General features: G+C 38.6%; 1 protein-coding gene across 1 annotated transcript in view; it reads right to left on the minus strand.

Moving 5' to 3' along the window:
- The window catches only part of SERGEF (secretion regulating guanine nucleotide exchange factor), a 155,739-nt gene extending 135,953 nt beyond the window's left edge, over positions 1 to 19,786 (minus strand). The window contains 8 exon segments of the mRNA XM_026850170.1: positions 8,874 to 9,032; positions 12,336 to 12,398; positions 12,573 to 12,686; positions 14,052 to 14,112; positions 16,249 to 16,343; positions 16,682 to 16,837; positions 17,530 to 17,668; positions 19,715 to 19,786. Of these exon segments, the coding sequence (XP_026705971.1) occupies positions 8,874 to 9,032; positions 12,336 to 12,398; positions 12,573 to 12,686; positions 14,052 to 14,112; positions 16,249 to 16,343; positions 16,682 to 16,837; positions 17,530 to 17,668; positions 19,715 to 19,786 (859 nt within the window).
- Positions 19,787 to 20,175: the final 389 nt, after the last annotated feature.

Here is a 20,175-nt window from a genome sequence, read left to right on the forward strand (position 1 = left end):
GGGGAGGGAATCAAGGTTTGTTCCCATCAGAAAAAAAAAGAAAGAGGATTCAAAACAGTTGTTTCTGTAATCAAAGCAGACTTGATGACCAAATTGCAACAACAGAAACTAAGCTTGTTGGAGCAGAATTCTGGATTACCGAAAGAAATGGTTGAAGTGTGACAAATCTGGACATCTGCCTTCAAAGCTCTCAAAAGGACAAGATTAACCTGAAAAGGAGCTCTTTCTAGTAAGGACATTCCCTCCTCAAACAGGAAGAAACAGGCATCATAGGTCTGCCCAATCTGTAGTGCTTAAGAATATATAAAAATGTTTGAGCGCCAATTCATTAGCTTTACTGTGTCTTCCTCAAAGTTTTTGAATTAATGGGATGATTCATGACTGAAAAAGAACTTTCTGCCAAAATAAAAGATTCCTTTCATATAAATTACTTAAAAATCAACTCTCTGCATTGTTGTATTCACAGAAAATAAACAGAAAATTGCCACAAACTTCCAGAACACTTCTAGTTTATACACATGTATTTTGCAGAGCTTAAGTACTTACTTACCTATGTGTCTCTACAGAAAAAAAATAAAATAAAATAAATCCAATTTAGAATGTGAACTCAATACACATAAGACTAAGCTATGTTAAACATCTTGAACTGACTTAAACACCAATTCCACACCTGTAAAAGCCTACACATATCCATACAATGTCAAGTGAATGCTCACTTTTTACTTTATGTACATGCCTTCCTAGACATCTTTCAATTTTCAGAGTATCCACAGGGTGCAAACTTGCCACAGATTTCATGCCAAATCTTGGAAGAGCTAGTACATTCCCTGTCCCCCAAGAGACTGCCAGATAGGAACAGACTTCCCAAGTAACGTACTAACACAGCTCCCATCAATCCCTACTGCAGTGGCTTGTACAAACTTCACCTAAAAATAATTATCGTGCAAGTTGAAACAGCAATGAGAGATAGATGTGTTATGGAACAAGAAGCCAGCTTTAAAGACAACACAGAAAATAAAGCAATTTCCATACTGATGTAGAACCTTTAATCCTGTTCTTGCACACAAAACTTCCCACAGATCCCATATTAATTTCTGCAAAGCTTTAATTTCTGAATTTTAGCCCCCAAGCTTGTGCATTTCTTTCTCTCCCCTTTCCAGTCTATCCTTTATAATCAAATGCAAAACCTTCAAGATAAGCCCTGAAGTTTTAAAATTTGCCAAAACCAGATTCATCTAACTTTTTTTAATGTAACCAAAAGTTCCACTATCAGTCAGGCTGTGAAACGTATATGCTGTAAACCACATCACCAGTGTAAACTCAGAAAGTGATGACAACTGAAAACACACACAATATGTGCACTAAAAACTTATTTCATGATCTACTTGTTCTCTCTCGAGCTTCACAGTTTTCAAGGGCCAAAGTTATATTCTACTCATTCTAACTTGTGCAATTTTGGTACATAATAGACCTTCCCTCTTGAGTCCTATAAATGCTCCCAAAAACCCCTCGAACAAATACATAAAGTGCCACAAGGGCTTAATGCTGGCAACATTTTTCTGTTAGATTCCACTCATGATCTCAGTTCAGCCTTTACCTTGTCTCTCTTATTCACTTCGGCATTTTTCTTTTTTATCTTAAGCTGGAGTCTCAGCACTGGAACAAACTATCAACAGCAGAGGTGAACCTTCCACTCACTCAAAGTATCCTAGCAGAGCTGCCAGATCTGCTTGGACCCAAGTCAAAAGAATACTGGCCTACCCATCCCAGTGTAAGTGCAAGCCAGGCAACTACAGCAGTTCCAGCTGGCACTAATTCTGCCCCTGGACCTGCAACCCAGCATCTTAAAAAAAAAAAAAAAAAAAAAAAAACAGGTAAATGTCTTTTAGAGGTTACATTTCTGTCAAGCAAAAATTACTGGGCTTAACACTGGGACATACAGGTGGAATTCAACAGCATCCTTTGGAATAACTCATACGATTTCCCCTGTGGCAGCTATTTCTGCTTTAAAAGCTATGTGTCTTCAACTGAAATTCTTAGTTCTTTTCTTGTATAGTGCAAAACAATGATAGTACTTATTAGGACAGTAAGGAACGTAACAGGAAGGCTCTGAAGCATAACCTCCCATTACTTTATAACATCAAGCTACAGCATTCTAAGGAGGAGGTAAGAACAACCATGGACCACAAAACCACAGAATCAGGACCATAGAAAAGCAAGTGCATTTACCAGATTTTAGTTAGAGCTTACTGAGGCAGATGGACAAAAGGCTTTTCCTTCTTAAATACTCATTTTACAGGTTCTGCTTCAAATGGGTTCAGGGGTTCCTATCCATTTGCAGTTTTTGATTTAGCTAATTTCTAGTATTTTACCTGCTTTCCCAAAATCCAGCATCCTACCAAATGAAATGCAGCTACCTCACATTAAAAAAATGTCAGGGACTCCAGTTTCAAACTGTTTGACTGTCAGCTGTAGTGGCTAAAAAGAGGAAAGGAGAGTTACCATTAAACAGATGCCTTACTGGTATCACAGACAAGTATTATTTTAAAAAATTTAAAAAAAAAAAATCAGTATTTGCTGTCCTAGGGAGCTGCTGAGGAAGGCTGCCAAATCTGGATTCAGAAGAAAACTGTAAAGGACCTCTAGTGGGCTACAACCGCACTGCTCGGGCACCAGAGCGCCCCGTCCGTTCGTCCATCACCACGTCACCACCCAGTGAAGCCTGGCAGATTTACCTAGTGCCTGGCATCAGGGAAAGAACGGGCAAGAGCAATCACAGCAGTAAAACTCATTTTCAGGCCAGCTAATTAGAAATATTCCCTCGGTGTGCTCTCAGTGTTTGGAGGGACACATTTTCATTTGCTTCTGAAAAACACAGGAGATGGGTTCTATTTTATCATGTAGGTCACTAACATGTCAGACCACTTCAGAGTGGTTTTATGTGGTCTAAATGACATGATTGTTAAGAAATATTAGTTGTTTAGCCCAAATAAGTAAGTTTTAAGTAGAATTAACCACTTAGACTTGGAATGCTGTGTGATTTAGTATGCTGTTCACTTACTTAGCATGAGCAGCTAGATTTGTTGAAGCCTTAGGCCACAAAATTTCACGATTTACTGAACTTGTACTGAGTTTGTACCTAACTCAAGCAGAACAAAGCCTTCAGAGCCAGCACAAACCAGAAGATAAAGACGGTACAACTATCAACAGTTACAACTAGAAAAGGTAATGGCCAGGCTAGAGACACTGAAGAAATCCAAGAGTCAGAAGATCTCTGATCAGAATCACTACTGGACTCAAAAAGTGCATGAAAGGGAATGAAGAGAGTATGAAGAGTGTGTGAGGGGTGGGCGAAGAGTCTGTAGGGGTATAATCACCCATGGATTTCTTTGTTTGGAATCTCTCCCCAGGGGCACCCAGCTGGAGCTGATCCTGCTGCTGCACCACTCCTCAATTATTTATCTTTATGAGATTCTATGCACAAGACTCTCCTTTGGGAAACTCTAGGGTTTGAACTACAGAGGAACTATCACTAGATGCCTGGACTAAACTGTGCTTCTTTAACAATGATATCAAGGGATATTCAAAGATGCACAAATTCAGATGTACATTAAGAATGAGGATTGAGAACATTATTCAGACTATATCAAGGCATTTTGTTCTTCCAAGACTTTTTAGCTGTAGGCAGTTTTGCACAGGCAGCAGAAATATCATTTTACCTGCATTTTTAAGGTAACTCCTTCCGGATGAAAGAACTTGGAATTCTTTATCTGAGTTCAAACAAGGCATAATTTCATGTGATGGTACATGAAAAATAGATTGGTGAATGTATTCAGGAAAATACTTAGATAATAAAACAGGCCAGACTAAGAAAGCTTATTTATTAAGCATCCCAGTTAGAAAGAAAATAACTTGGTTTCAATTGAAGTTGGTGATTCACCTCTAAGTCTTTAAAAGACTTCTCTTGCTATATTTAGGTTTGCCTTAAGTCAGATCGGTTCTATCATTTCCCAAAGTAGTCTAATTTACATCTTCAGTGTTATAGGCCACAATTTAGCTCTCTTTTAAATGATCTAAGCAATAACCTCTCTTTCAGCAGTTACCCTCAAATGGTTTGTATCAACTTCAGAAGGACCACAAATTAAAGTTGACACTGTTAAGCAGAGCGATGCAAGACAGCTGCTCGTTATTATTCAAAACTAATATCACCTATACTGCAGTGGTGCTCCTTGTGCCATTAAGCAAAGTGCTGGAAAGGAAGCAAACCATTTTACAAAGCAGCTGTTTGAAGAGAATAATACATGCACTTGAAGTCTGAGGTCAGAAGAATGCGTCTTGTCTATCCTTCACATAGAACAATAGCAGTACTGCCCGTCATAAAAAGCATGCCTGAAAGTCACTTGAGACAAGTATTCATGTAGAAAATAACAACTAAACCAAAGACACTAACAAGTTCATATCTTATCATCAGAGACCCGATCCAAAAGCAAGCAGGGTGTCTCAACCTTAATCCTTCTGGACCAACCATCAGCAGCTAGGACCATCGCTACTAGCAGAATAACATAATTTATTTTGAAAGAGTACTGGTGGTGCCACAAAGCCTAACTGTGTTTCTCTCCTCTGTAGGAATTGGTAATCAAGGCAGGAAAAAAAAAATAGTTGTCCTGAAGGATTTTGAGTTATTTTACAGTAAGACTGTCTACAATGGAAATAGTCCAAAAGACACCTCTATGATTAAAAAGAATAAAAAATTGAAGCTGATGAGGATGAAACACACAACATCATATGAAAACATACCTTAACGTCTTTAAGACAAGCAATTTCTCAGGAATTAACTTCTTGTATCTGAACCGCTTTATGATAGAAACAACATCAAATGAAAACAGAGTTGACCAAACTCTGAAGAGAAATTCCAAGAAAGAAGACTTTCAAAGCAGTTACTGAAGGAGGTAGAATATAGCATATGAAAAAGATGCAGGTATTAAAGTGATTTGAGGTGCAATTAAAGTACCTTGTAAGGACAGAGTGGGAAAGAAATGAGAAAAATTTGTGTTCTGCTACAGGCTACAATGCAAAATTTTGTCAACAGCATGAAGGAGAAAAAAGCCTTTTAAAACAGGCTAGTTTACATAAGAGGAAAGCTTAATACAGAAAATATTTATGCTGTGTTCCTTGTTTTCTGATAACAAAGTTGGTAACATGCTTGAACTCACTTTAAAAGTGTCAAACCACTGCATCCATGAAACTGCCTATTCCTCCAGATGGTTGCTTTTAACATCACTGTCTCTTTTACTTTTCAGTGTTCCATTAGTTCTGCAAGTCAAGTACTGCTCATCTGACAGATAAAGATCAAAATGTCATTTTGAAATGGCAGAATTTGTGAATTTATGCATGAACAGTGTCCAGCTGTTATCCATCCAGCTCTTCCTGTGTCTTTCCAATGAGAAAAGTTTTAATTTACTGTCAAGACAGCTGCAATTATGAATCTTTTATTATTACTATTCTGACTAGGATTAACGTTCTGGGAAAAAAAGTCCAAACAGAACTCTTAAGTATTTGTAATGGCCTCTTAAATTCCACTATCCTCTGTGGAAAACACAACACTGGACTTCAGATACAGTAACGTAAATGTTAAACTATTACATTTTGCATCTTGGTGAGACTATTCATTAGAAAAAAACTTTTCCCTTCTTTCATGCAGCATAACCCCTATACACTGCAACGTCTTCCCAAAGTATCTTCTACCTTCCATAATGAACGAATAGAAGCATCAAGCTACAGTATCACTTCCTTCCACTTTCCTGCATCCAAAAATCACTGTTTTGTTTCTGTTCCACTGACAGTGGAACTCTCCAGAGTAAAGCGAGCAGGAACTGTTTATATCAGTTATCTCCAAAGTGGAGGGCACGCAGCCCAGAGGATGCACAAGACAATCCATGAGCAGGCAGGAAGAAAATAATAAATAAATTAATATCTTAAATCTATTAATTAAATATTGTTTTAATTTACTTAATATTTTAAGTAGTCTTTATTTTATCTTTGTTTCATCCTTTTAAAAATTTCTATTGTCCATGTTTTATAGTTTGCATAACATTTTACAGTAGTACACATCTACAATTTATAAATAAGTATAAATATCTTGGGGTGGGGGTCCACGCTCAAAAAAAGATTTATTGATAGGGGTGCACAATAAATAAAGTTTGGAGACCACTGGTTTATGTGACTTCAGCATCAGGAAACTGAAGAAGCATTTCCTCCTTTGCAAGAATGAGGTAAAAATAATAAAGAACTACGTGCAGGAAAAAGTTTTAAAGTGAGCTGCATTTTTCGGTAACTTAGCTGCAAGTTTCATCACAGGCAGTGAGTGATTTTCAAAAAACAGTTAAGTGCTTAGCTCACACTATGTCTAGCAGTTGAGCAATCCTTGAAAATCCCAGGAGATTCTGATTGGTATCTAGAGGCTGCCAAAGGCCATTCAAAAATCTTATTCTGGATGATCTAGGTTCAGGTCCATTGACTTTTGAAGAGATTTAAAATTCTAAATACATAAAAATCTGTTTCAGCAATAACTTTTGCCACAGCATCACTTGGCTAGTTTTCTAATGCAGATGTAAAAAGTCAACCTATTTTTATTTAAATTCCTTTCAAACATTCACCAAAAAAAATCCCTGCTAGTCACTCAACACACTTTTTTTTTCTTCTTAAAGACAGCCTACTAAAATCCACCTAATTTCTGTAATGGCCATGGATAAGTATCAACTAAATGAAACATTAATGTTACTAAAACTTTTGGGAAGTTTTACTTAGTGGGTATGCACTAATAGCAAAGCAAGGCAATCCATGTTGACAAAACTCTAAAAATTAGGTTATCCTGACTAATGTCTTTTTTCTACTATTTCTGTTCCAGTGAGAATGACATTAAGCACTTTATTCTTTTTTTTTTTTTTTGAGATAAATTCTTTTACTTCATCTGAAAAGTTTCCAAACAGTACATAGCGTTGATTACAGTTCTGAAATTTTCCGTATAGCATCCTCTAAAAATCAGAGTTTGAACATTTCTTTTAAATAGCTAAGAGAGCAGCTAGAGTAATGCAGGTTTTTTATATGACATTTCTCTCACGTACTTCGATGTCAAACAACGAATGCTATGAAACAGAACACTTAACCAATTTGTTTTTCTAGTCATGCATCATATCCCTCCAGATTCTAGTATCAAGAGTTCACAGTATATGGTAATTAAAACAGACACTTTTCTCACAGAGCAAGGGACATTACAGTGTAACTATTTCAGGATCTACAGTTAATAGAACACTTAAGCACATGCTGCCCTTTGGGCACATAAGAACTCCATTTAAATAAAACTACCCATGCTGAAGGCTAAGCAGTCCTTGAACCAGTACACATAATTACAGAACCCAGAAAATATCTGTAACAGATCTGTGGCCCCTTCTGCAGTTTTCCTAACAAAGAGGCTGTATCCTGAGAGATCAACGGGCTCATCCGTCTCCAATGTGACCCGAGGAAAAATGCTTTCATCTGCTCTTCATTTCCTCACCTGGCAGTTTAAACAAGGCAAAAGCAGAAATGCACATATGCTACTCCTGCTAATGTAACTCTGGCTGTTCTGTCTGCTCTATGGAAGACTTTCATCCTCTTGTTAGTCTTAACTATTACACCACACTGTGCCACAGAAGAAGCAAATAGCACAGACTGTTCACATCCGAACACCACAAAACAGTTTCAGATGCCTGTCTTACCTTTCCATCTCACCCGTCTTTCTCTCCTGCCTCTGCATTTCACAGCAGGGCAACAATACAAATGCATTCAGATGACCTTCATCAGATTAACCATCCTTTTACACACGAATCTCATTACTATGTAACCTTCCTCTTATCTCTTCCTAGGAAAGAATCTAACCCTACAGCCTTTGGCATGTGGCAAGCTTTCACTGTCCTCACTGGAAAGGTTCCCAGGAAGGTACAGCTTCAACATTAAATCTTCTTTCACTTCATCTTCAAGGGATGCTCTTCAAGTCTAATGATGCCCTTTCTTTATCTGCCTTTTCTAAATATTTTCTGGGTTTGACCACAAACACATACAAATCATCTTATTTTAATTTATTGACTTTCTTCTGAACACGTGATTTTTATTTGCCCTTAGAACATTTCATTACAGAAGAGCAGAACAAAAAAGCTAGGCTCACTCTTCAAGCACAGAAAGGTTAGTACAGTGTGCAGAGCCATGTAATCTATTTCACTTACTGCAACAAGACCATGTCTTCTCAGACGGGATGGCATAAGCAGAGGGTTCTTGGCTATGCTTGTTCTTAAGATCCTCAGCTAACACTCAGGTAACCTAGGAAGAGCACACATCTCTGTCCCCACTCCTTTCTTCCCCTTTCCCTAATTCCCGTGCCCCGAATGAGAGTTTTGTCCCTATCTTCCTGCCAAATATAGTTAAATATCTTGGAAGCTGCAGCCATATCTCCTACCTCTCTATTTTCTGAAGCAAGTTTTCCACCCACTTCTTTCCAAAGATGTCAGAACTCACCCAGGACAATGATCTTTAGAAGCTCATACATATATTCTGGTACACCAGTAACCTGATGACGCAGAGGCTGCATCCCTCTAGCATGCACCTGCAGGTGCTACTGCATTTAGGAAGATGATATGCCCCTTGACCTATGAGTGCAGTAACACTTCAGGGACAGAAGTCAAAGGATGTCTATCCTCATCATTTTTAAGAGACAGCCACTGCTCAGATGAAACTGCAAAACTCTGCATCCAACCAGTATCCATGAGAAAGAACACTGCATGCAACAAAGGCAATATACTTTTTTCATGCTATATGCTACTGCTTTTTAGATATCCTACCTGTTCGTGCCACCAAGTGTGTCCAGCCACACCAAACCGCTCCAACCTTTTCACATGAGAAAAACTGAGTCTCAATCTTCTTGGGCTCAGCAAGAAAGATTTCTTTGCTCGCTAGCTGCCCATGTTTGTTGCTACCCCAGACATAGAGGTGTCCTTCATCTACAATAGACAGAGAAGTAAAATTTGTTGAAAGTGACAGACATAGAACACCACCAGATACAGGTTCCGTCTCAACTCAGTGACGGTGAGGAAAGAACAATGTTTCATTTAATTTGTGTTTTTACTGTATGCTTTTTCCTACCATTCTTTACCACATGTGTGCACACTGTAACTAGAATATGTGAAATATCTGCCTTAACAACACAGCCTGTTTTCTGAGGGCCACACTGACTCCCTGAAACAACCAGACCTTTCAGGTCAAACTGCCTAGACCTTAATTCTACTGTGAGCCTCTCAAAGAAGACTGAAAGATGTTTATAGCAAAGGCTAATTTTTATTAGAAAACTAACCACAGTAGTCAACTCCTCCAATAAAAAAAAAAAAAAAAGCATCTTGATGGCACTCACTGAGCAGTCCCTCTCAGTCCACTCTGTTCTTGCAGGCCAGCTTTTACCTCCTCTCCAAACCTTTGATTCAGCGCAGTAAATAAGTTTCTGAATTGCAGCAAATACTATACCTGGGACTCTTCAAAGCCTGGCTGGCTGCTCCTGCTCTGTGTTACAGTCTCCCAGCCTCTCTAACAGAGCTATAGACTCCTAGCTCTGCTGCCTTCTTCAGCTTCAGCAAATTCAGGAAATCCCCCAAAAGCAAGGACAGACTAATATTCCTTGTCTCACCTTGCACAGTCACTTCCTAAAGGAATTGGACCTGCAGCTATGAACATACAACTAAAGCAGGTATCACCCACCACAAGGCAAAAATCAAAATATTATCACGCCTCAAAACCATGCTAGACCATTAGCAAGAAACTTCTGTAAGTAGTCACTTGTCTTCCCAACCCCTTTTCTAGAATAAGCATTTGTGCAAGTGCTCACTCCAGGATTTCACCCACATAGATAATTATATTTACAGAAACATCCACACTGCTTCCTATGTTTCACTGGTGCAAGTTAGAGTTGCTCACAGACTAAAAACCAACTGACATAAAAAGATGACTGTTCAGGTAAATCTAGGTCTCCATGTTAAAAAAACATAATCCACAAGAAACACTTAATAAAACATGAGCTGTGTCAGGCCTCCTGATGTCCTCTGTCACTCCATACAAGCTGCAAGCGTAAGAAACATGTGAAGTACATGATCATGAGCCCAGAAAGACTGAAAGCCATATGGTTTCCAACATGGTATTGTTCAGAGCACACCTGCACAACACTCAAGACTTCAGGAAGTCTCAGGCCAGCACTGAACTCTTTGCAAGCAGCATGACAAGTAAATCTTTCAGAGGGGAAAAAAAAAAAAAAACAAACCCAAAAGTTGGACTTGAGCAACAATATATTTCATGATCTCAGTTTGGTAATGGTAACAGAAAGAATAAGCCAGGAATTTCACTATACCACTGCTGGTGAAAAATAGGGGAGAAGGGGGGATGGGGGGGGAAGCCAATACTTGTCAAGTTACACATTACTGACAGGCATGTGCAGGACTTCCCACATTTCTCATTAAAACAACACAATTGAAATTAAAAGGAAAAATAAGCAATTATTTCATTCAAATTCTCCACTAAAATTGATAAATTCCTTCCCAGAGTGAAACACACTCACCTTCTGGAGAGAAAAAGAGGTGACAAAAGCAACTCGTTTCAGCAAAAAACAACATTATGGTCATTCACATTTCCACAACTAATATGCACTGCCTGTCACCTCCTTTCCTTCTCCAGAAGGTGTGCTTGCTTTATCCTGGGAAGTGCCATATGCTCTTACCCTCATCTCATTTCTTGTGTAGGGTTTAATAAAAACTTAGACACTAAGACTCAGCACCATATTCCCATGCTGGAGGTTTGAGACCAGTTTGGATACAGGCAGACTATCATCCTTTTTTTAGAGGAACCACCATGCACGTTTACAACAACCCACTTCAACAGTTGTCAAAAACCTGCCTGGCTGCAGGTGTTTGGTATCCTACCAGCAGGTGGCTCATGAACCAGAGCCAGAGGAAACTGCATCAGTGTGAGAATCCTAAGAAAAAAAATCCCCTTTTAAACGCTACATCATACAGTTGTATCTTTACTATATCAAGTATCTTTAAAATACAAAGTATTTAAAGTAATAACAAGTATCTTGAAGGATGAAGGGCAGCAAATAGCATCACGTTACTGAAGTCTTTGGGCACTTTGGTCCCTCTGCTGCCAAATAGACTGCTCTCTTAAATAAAAAACAAAAGCATAAAAGAATAATCTGTTCACTCTAAATAGAGTGCTAATTAGCTAAAGTAGGTTCTATTTGTCCTTACAGCTGTTCTTCACTAATCGCACATACACTTTGCATGTCAGAATTCAATACAATTTACATCTTGGAACTTCTCCCCATACAACTACATCTCTGTAGATCTGCATAAGCAAATACTTCAGTGCTCCTTTAATGATGACAGAGGTACCAGATGGCTGCGTATTTGCTAAGAACTTGTTCCTATCAAGTTTGGCAAAGACTTGTCTTCATAAGGTTCAATATATTTTCCACACTTCAAAACTGTAAGATTTCAGCGTGAAAAGCAATTATGTTTCCCCTTCTTCCCCCACCCCCAGAAAAAGTCTTTATTAGACTTTCATTACTGGATACTTAATACTCCAGCATAGGAGCACTCCCTAAAGATCAAAAAAACAAATGGCAGACACTATGGAAATGCCCAAGCGATTAGAGCAACTTCCTACTGCTTTAAATAAGCCTTGTGCTCCTACATTACCTCACACAGATCTGCACGCTGTTTTATTAGAACTACCTAAGATGCTCCAGACCATCTCATGCCCCCACACAGCACAGCCCCACGCAGAGGCATGAACTCACGTAGAAGCAGGACAGCCACAGCAGACTTTCTTGGGACAATCACCTAACATCCCCATTCTACATGGACAAAGGGTTGCACTGGTCCCAGCACTACACCATCCAGAGTTATCCACTGGGTTGTCACGCTGCAGCTCCAGAGACTCACCCAACCATGTGCTTCCACAAATCCTTTCAGAGTTTCTAACCATTAAGTAAAGAGCTCAGACCCTTACACACACTTACTCCTATGGGCTGTCACACCTGACCCCAAGGAAAACCACACAGAAATCAGAGAACATGATTCAAAACATAAATCCAGCTCTTAAAAAAAGTAAAGTTCTTAGAATCCAAAACTATTATAAAACAATTAACCAGTACTAAGTCAGATCAAATTTTACCAGTCTAACCAAAATTGACAAACATTTCCAAAGCACAAAAACCTTTATAGTACGAGACAAGGACTTTCATTTCTGTACCCAAGGCCTACCTGTGAGCGACACCGAATGATAGGAGCCTGCAGCAACTGTCTTCACCTTTACATCTTCCAGGCCTAGAGAAAAATTTGTACAGCAGGTATCATTTCATGCATAGACACCCATACAAACTTAATAGGATGAATTTTATAAGAAAAGCTTCTACTTTATAATAAGAGGATGCTACACATCACTCCAAATTATATTTCTGCTTTATCCACCTTTACAAAAGAATCATACTCCTGAATTACCTGTTACTTCACAGGGTTCCTTTGCTGTCAAGAACAGGGGGAGGGTTTTTCCTTGGTTTGCACGCTTTGCCCGAGATGCCATGCCAGTTCCCCACTGAAGCACCAAACCACTCTCTTTCCAAGGTAAACACAGAAGAGATTAAAACGCATCAACCACCACCAAAACCACTTAACTCATTCACTAGTTTTAAAATTATATTCACTTCATTTTCACCAATTCAAATTACACTTTAAAAGACCTTTATGCCAAAACATACGAGTAACTCTGTGAAGTCATCAAGCAACAAACAGTTGTAGCCTCATTATACAGGCAAGACAACTAAAAAAATACTAAGCAATGTGTCTCAGCTCTGAGGCCTATATTAGGATGTTATCGAGGACTCAGTAACAGAAGTCCCATAGCTGTAGCACCCCAAAAATTGATAAAATTTATTTATTACTGCAAGTTCACTGCACTTTCTCTGTCCTTTCCTTTTCTTCATGCTAATTTGTTTGTGCAGTCCAGCACACCAAGGAAGTGAAGTCACTTGTCTTCTCAGGAGCTTTCAGAGTCTTGACCTAGCTCTGAATCAAGATGTTCACTGAGTGCAGAGCTCAGGGAAGCTTAACTCCCAATATTCATACAAGCACATAGGTCCCAGTCTTCTTCCAAGCATCTTCTTTGTATCCTCAGCTAGACTCCACTACCTGGGATCCATACTAAAGTTCATGCAAAACTAAACCAAAGAAAACAGCACATATAGTTTGCTGTTTCTCAATTTTAACATAGCCATGCCAATTGAAATGTTTTGATTTCTACAATTATTCAGTGAACAAACTGAGTCTCTAAGCACTGCAGGAGAAATACTTAGACACTATGACCCTTCCAAGCATACACACAGCAGACAGTGAGAGAAGAAGTCAGAGGACCAGATTTTCAAAGGTGCGTTGAGTGAAATTAACTCCGAGTAGATCCTTTCCCTCATCCCCCGTAAAAGAAAAGCTTCATTCTTGTGATTTTTCCAGATGTCAATTTCAGTTACATCACTAAAAAAGCCACATTTCTCGTGCAGTTCCATTTTGAAACATCTTATACAAACCTAAATCCATTATCTTGCATATTATAATGAATTGAAAATCCTAAGATATTTTGATTGACCAGAAATATTTTTTCCAGAAAAACCTTCCTTTTATGTTTGTTTCAAAATAGGATAAAAGAAATCAGTAAGTCTCCTAGCCATCAGAAAATTAACTTGTTAATAAACTCTCACTCTGAGTTTTTTGGAAAACAGTTCTTCACCATCAATTTCCACAAAGATGTTTCTAGCCGATTTATTAGTCATGTTAATTTGTACCAAAACCTTGTATAAGATTTTTAGGAGAATTTTCCCTGTGATATTTAAAATAAATTTCATTTTCCTTCCCTCCCTCTCCCCCTCCAAGCCACTAAACTCCATTTCATCTATTAGTGAAATGTTATTAAAATTGTGGCATATTTACCTGTAGCAGCAAGGGCATGTCTCAGTCCTGCAGCAACATCCACCACCTTCTCTTTGAGAGACTGTTCAAATAAAAGAAAAATATCTTTTAGCTGCTTTTTGCATTTATTGCCTCTAAGAGCAAAATATGCCAGAGTGGAACACTCTGAAAATAGCTCTTGCAATTCTAACCTGCATGTCACAATGCATATGAACATTTTGTATATCAAAAGGAGGAAATTCTGGCTAATAAAAATTAGTGGGAACATCTTCTAAAAAAAAAAAAAAAAAAATCAAGCAAAGGGACAGTATGTACAGCTTTGTGGCAATAAATAGAAAGCCACAGTCAAAACCTTCAAACGAAAGAAGGAACCTTGGTGATACAAATATGTTTATTAAACATAATTCAGTGGTCCTCAAGAATTACAACAAAAACTCCACAGCAAATACCAGCGACAAGAAGCAATGAGTTCCATAAAGCTGTACAGTCTTGCGAAGTCCTACAACCACAAACAATACCACTGATAGCACCACCTACACCTCTGAAATTGCCACATATGATCATGCAAAAGATAACTATACCAAGTCATGTGTCCATAAAACCCATGAGGTAAGCTTACAGAAGGTATTTAAATTCTGGCACTTCTCCACTTATGAGTACTCTGCAAATTTATTATTCTTCTCACAGATGCAACACTATTTCAAATAGATGGCATCAAGCCAAGCATTTAACAGGATACAAACCAAAAGAGAAAATATTCCAGATGAATGGATGGTCTACATGGTCAGGGAGAACACAGATTCAGATCAGCACTATAAATACTACAATTTTCAAGGCACCATTCTGGAATGATGCTCCAAGGAAACATCAAGTGTTAATCCCTTTACACCAGGGATTACCTCAGGGGTCAGCTCTCCTTCTACATTAAAAAAGCAAAGGAGTATCTGGTATGAGCCATGAAGCTAAATTTCTTGCCTGAGAATCCTTCCTGCTCTGAAGTTACTAGTTTCAATAGACATGAGATGTTGTGTGGATGGAAAAGAGTTTCATTTGTGTTCTCCAAATAAGAAATGACAGTGTAAATTAATGACTAATTAGAATTCCTGTGAGAAATTTATTTAAACTGTTAGGCTTATAGCCAACAACAGGAAAGCTTTTCTGAGGTTACAGAAGTCTCAGTACATAGTAGTTAAAACATTTTAAAGCAATTAATTTGGAGCTATTCCAAGCTCCCCACTCACACTCAGCAGTGTCTCACCTACAAGTATCACCACAGATTTCCACATGACTTACAGGAACAACAGGAGTCAGAATCCAGCCTTTAGCATCTACAATTGAAGGTAATGGACAGCAGAGAAACCACTACCTAATGTTTCCGTCCTATTTTCTTGGAAGCTGATATCGTTTGGTAAATACTGGATGTTAGATAAGAAGCAAGTCAATGTACTTGTTAGTTCCTTTACATGCAAAAGTAAACAATATTTTAATCTCAAAAGTGACAAAATTTAAGTTTGTTCTCTCAGGTCTAGTTTTCCCACAGCTACATACTTTCTCGCACTACTCTAATTTTGGGGGTGACTATACTTCTTTTTACAGCCAAGCAATAACACTACAATCCTCATATTGGGGGAAGAAACTCTGACTGTTATACTCAAAAAACCACCACATACCACCACTGCACAAGAACCACAAGAGCAACAGACCAATAGAATTGGAATAGGTAACTGTTGAACTCCAACATGCAATTTATTTTTTTTCAGGGGTGGATTATTGTTGGTTTGTTTAGTTTTGCTTTGAACTATTAATCACAAACCTCCAATAATCTAGTACTACATATCTAGTATTTTACAAACTTGACGTAAAACTTCAGCTGGAGTAAATTTGCACAGTTTCACTACCTTTAGTATCACTTCACATCCTCTGAGCATCAGACTCATTCTGCAGATGTTATCAGAATACATTATGAAATATTATAATCCCTAGTGGAAGGGACAGCTTTCTGTTAGAAGTGGGAAACTTCTTCACACAAGAAAAGCAGCCTTAGGTTCTCATTTCTGGGTCAATGGTTCTTTACTTTGTAAGTTTGCTGTAACAGGCTCTATAAAAAATAGTTGAAGAATCTGGCTTAAAGCCCACTGAGGTCAGATGATCTTTATAAAGTTGCTGGAAGCAATATAAAGCACAGAGCTATGAAGCACAATTCCTTTTAAATCTTTACCTCAATTTTTTGTGGAATCAAGCACGGACCTGAAATTTGAGGAACTCCTAATTGTCCAAAAGAGTTAGACCCACAGGATAGAACTAGGCCAGATCCTGAAAAATAAAGTGTTAGAGCCTGATCAGTAAATTCACAAGCAAAAGTAAAGCACTGCAACATTCTAACAAGCAAAATACCACAGCCAAGCAGCTCAAAACAGGACCTAACATGTCCCATTCCAAAACCCTTGAGCCCATAGACTTCACATCTTCCACACCATGTTCAGTACAGGTCTGAAGTTCACTGGGATACAAGGAACATGGAGTAATTTACTTTCCAAGGCAAGCAGTTAAAACCTGTGAGTGCCTGGGCACCACACAAGCAATAGCAATATGAAACTCTGAGCACGTTCTCTAGATCAAGATATTTCTTTGGCTCTTAGAGACTGATTTACCTATTAATATGATTGTAAAATCCCAGCCACAGGCAACTTGTTTTACACAAAAGCCAGACAAGGCAGTGCACAAAGTAAAATGCAGTACATCCTCTGCATGATTCAATCCCAACTGCCCATCTTTGTTATGGCCACATACAAAGAGTTCTCCTGAACCTGGGAAAAAAAAGAAAAAAAAAAATAAATCATATTCCACTTCACAGACTAAAGAGACAAGCTTATATCCACCAGATCCTGTGACAAATAAGGATAGCAATTATGTGTCATTTTAGGCACAGCAATTAAGCAAAAAGAAACAGTTATTTCTGATGCATCAGAAACATTTCTGAATAAGTACAGCTATGAAGAGTTGGCTTTGCCAAGGCAGACAATCCATATGGTAAGACGCAAGATGAACTTTTTTATCACGTTCACATCTGTCTGTATCCTTTCTTTCCCATAATCAGCTATGGCATACAGCAGAACCTTTCAAAGACTAAATACTAGCTTCTGCTCCTTACCTTAAAACTTCTCAAGATTGAACAACCTCTCACTTGACTCCTTCCTCCCACTCCCCTATCCTCAATACAGAAAAACTGGCTGCTGTGTATGAAAAGCTGTTATATGAAACAGGTTAAGAAACAGTCCTCACATAGCTGTAAAATAACCACACAAAATAAGCAAAACGGGAATTTCCCCAGTTTTCCCAAAATACTGAATTAACTGGCACAGTTGTTTTGCAACTAAGAATTGTACTTGCTCAGAAACGGAAGTCACAGATAGGTGGCAGCACCAAATCAACAGGGAAACAGGAGGAAAAAAAAAATTGTTTAGAAGTCATAGACTCCTTGCAAGTGCAATGTTTTTACCAGTGATAACTGCAGAATGTCCCCCTCCTCCAGTAATGCTTTTAATGTCTTGACATTTGCAGGAAACATCTTTCAGTGACTGAGGTACCAGCACATCCTCTTTATGCCCAAGACCAAGCTGTCCATAGCTGTTTGCACCCTTCAAATAGACAAAGAAAAATATTTTATTTTAAAGTTAAAAAAAAAAAAAAGACACAAATCTGCGCCTAACAGCGAACAAGCTTACTGGGGACGTGTCACAGGTTACCTTGCCAGGATTTGTTCCCCAAAATCCCCCAAAATGGCAATCTTCATTCTTACTGCTGTCACACAGGACCCCCAGAATTGGACAAGGACTGTGCTAAATCTGCTGTCATTAAGGCTGCCTGTGCAACCCCAGTATTCTAAGGAACATACTGAAATACATCCTGATAAGACTTTAACTGCAGACTAACAGTTACCAAGGAGGAAAGCCTCATGATCAGGATGATTACCACCTGTCTAATTTTAATACTAATGATTCCCACTCACCACTAAGATCTTATTAATGCCAGTGCTTTCTGGTAGTCCACCTCCAACATGACATCAGAAAGACATGCTACCTTGTTCTGGCACCTAAATGAGTAAAGCAGAAACACTTATCCCTCATTAACTAGGTCTTTTAACTTAAAGTGGTCAAAATTAAAATATACCTATTATAATTATTATAAATTTATAAGATTATAGCCACTAAACCAATCATAGAAAGCAAGCACTAACAGGGTAACATGTCAAGGAATTTCTTAAACTTTATTAAGTGTCCCACAGCTTGAACAGCAACCTTCATGCACAAAGTGGGATTCAGTAACTTTCCTAATCCACACATTGCAGTAACAGAAACACATCGCATCACTGGTGACTCCGAGGGGGTACCTGCCCTACCTCATCTGTGCCCCCCCCATCTACTCTCCCTTTGGCACCCACCCCCCAAAGATGCAGCACTTGGTGTATCTTAAAAGGACACATTTAGCAATAAACGTTTCGTACCTACAGAAACAACATTTTAAACAAAAGCATGAGGCTGCTCGCCTCAGCCCACCGTTAACAGGTGGGTGAGGTGTCAGGGGTCGAGCTCAAGAGGCAGATCAAGCTGTTCTCTCACAGTCACTACTAGCGGTGGACAGTTTTAGAGTGCGTTACTACTTATCAGCCGTGATACTTTTCAGAAGGCGCCTCACAAGGTCTCATTTTAGCCTACAACTTGCAATGAATTTCTAAGTCTTCAATAGCAGGCAAGCTGAGATAAGGTGCAAAAATAAAACAGGTGCCCGAGGCACAGGGAGCCACACACGTGTACCCCAAGACTGCCGCACCCATCTTCATTTACCCTGACCGGTGGTTATTCCCCACCGCGAGCCCCGCAGAGCAAAGCGAGCTAACAAGGACAAGCGACACCCGGCTGACGGCTCTCAGCCCTCCTTTGCTCGTCGGGTAAAATCACGGTTCTGAAGAGCCACACAGGAGAAAGAGGGGAAAAAAAAAAAAAAAAAGTCTTATTTCTTTGGAAGAGCTCAGGGAAGCTTAACTCCCAATATTCATACAAGCACATAGGTCCCAGTCTTCTTCCAAGCATCTTCTTTGTATCCTCAGCTAGACTCCACTACCTGGGATCCATACTAAAGTTCATGCAAAACTAAACCAAAGAAAACAGCACATATAGTTTGCTGTTTCTCAATTTTAACATAGCCATGCCAATTGAAATGTTTTGATTTCTACAATTATTCAGTGAACAAACTGAGTCTCTAAGCACTGCAGGAGAAATACTTAGACACTATGACCCTTCCAAGCATACACACAGCAGACAGTGAGAGAAGAAGTCAGAGGACCAGATTTTCAAAGGTGCGTTGAGTGAAATTAACTCCGAGTAGATCCTTTCCCTCATCCCCCGTAAAAGAAAAGCTTCATTCTTGTGATTTTTCCAGATGTCAATTTCAGTTACATCACTAAAAAAGCCACATTTCTCGTGCAGTTCCATTTTGAAACATCTTATACAAACCTAAATCCATTATCTTGCATATTATAATGAATTGAAAATCCTAAGATATTTTGATTGACCAGAAATATTTTTTCCAGAAAAACCTTCCTTTTATGTTTGTTTCAAAATAGGATAAAAGAAATCAGTAAGTCTCCTAGCCATCAGAAAATTAACTTGTTAATAAACTCTCACTCTGAGTTTTTTGGAAAACAGTTCTTCACCATCAATTTCCACAAAGATGTTTCTAGCCGATTTATTAGTCATGTTAATTTGTACCAAAACCTTGTATAAGATTTTTAGGAGAATTTTCCCTGTGATATTTAAAATAAATTTCATTTTCCTTCCCTCCCTCTCCCCCTCCAAGCCACTAAACTCCATTTCATCTATTAGTGAAATGTTATTAAAATTGTGGCATATTTACCTGTAGCAGCAAGGGCATGTCTCAGTCCTGCAGCAACATCCACCACCTTCTCTTTGAGAGACTGTTCAAATAAAAGAAAAATATCTTTTAGCTGCTTTTTGCATTTATTGCCTCTAAGAGCAAAATATGCCAGAGTGGAACACTCTGAAAATAGCTCTTGCAATTCTAACCTGCATGTCACAATGCATATGAACATTTTGTATATCAAAAGGAGGAAATTCTGGCTAATAAA

This window comes from Athene cunicularia (assembly GCF_003259725.1).
Source record: "Athene cunicularia isolate RWA chromosome 5 unlocalized genomic scaffold, athCun1 chr5_part2, whole genome shotgun sequence".
NCBI classification, from domain to species: domain Eukaryota; kingdom Metazoa; phylum Chordata; class Aves; order Strigiformes; family Strigidae; genus Athene; species Athene cunicularia.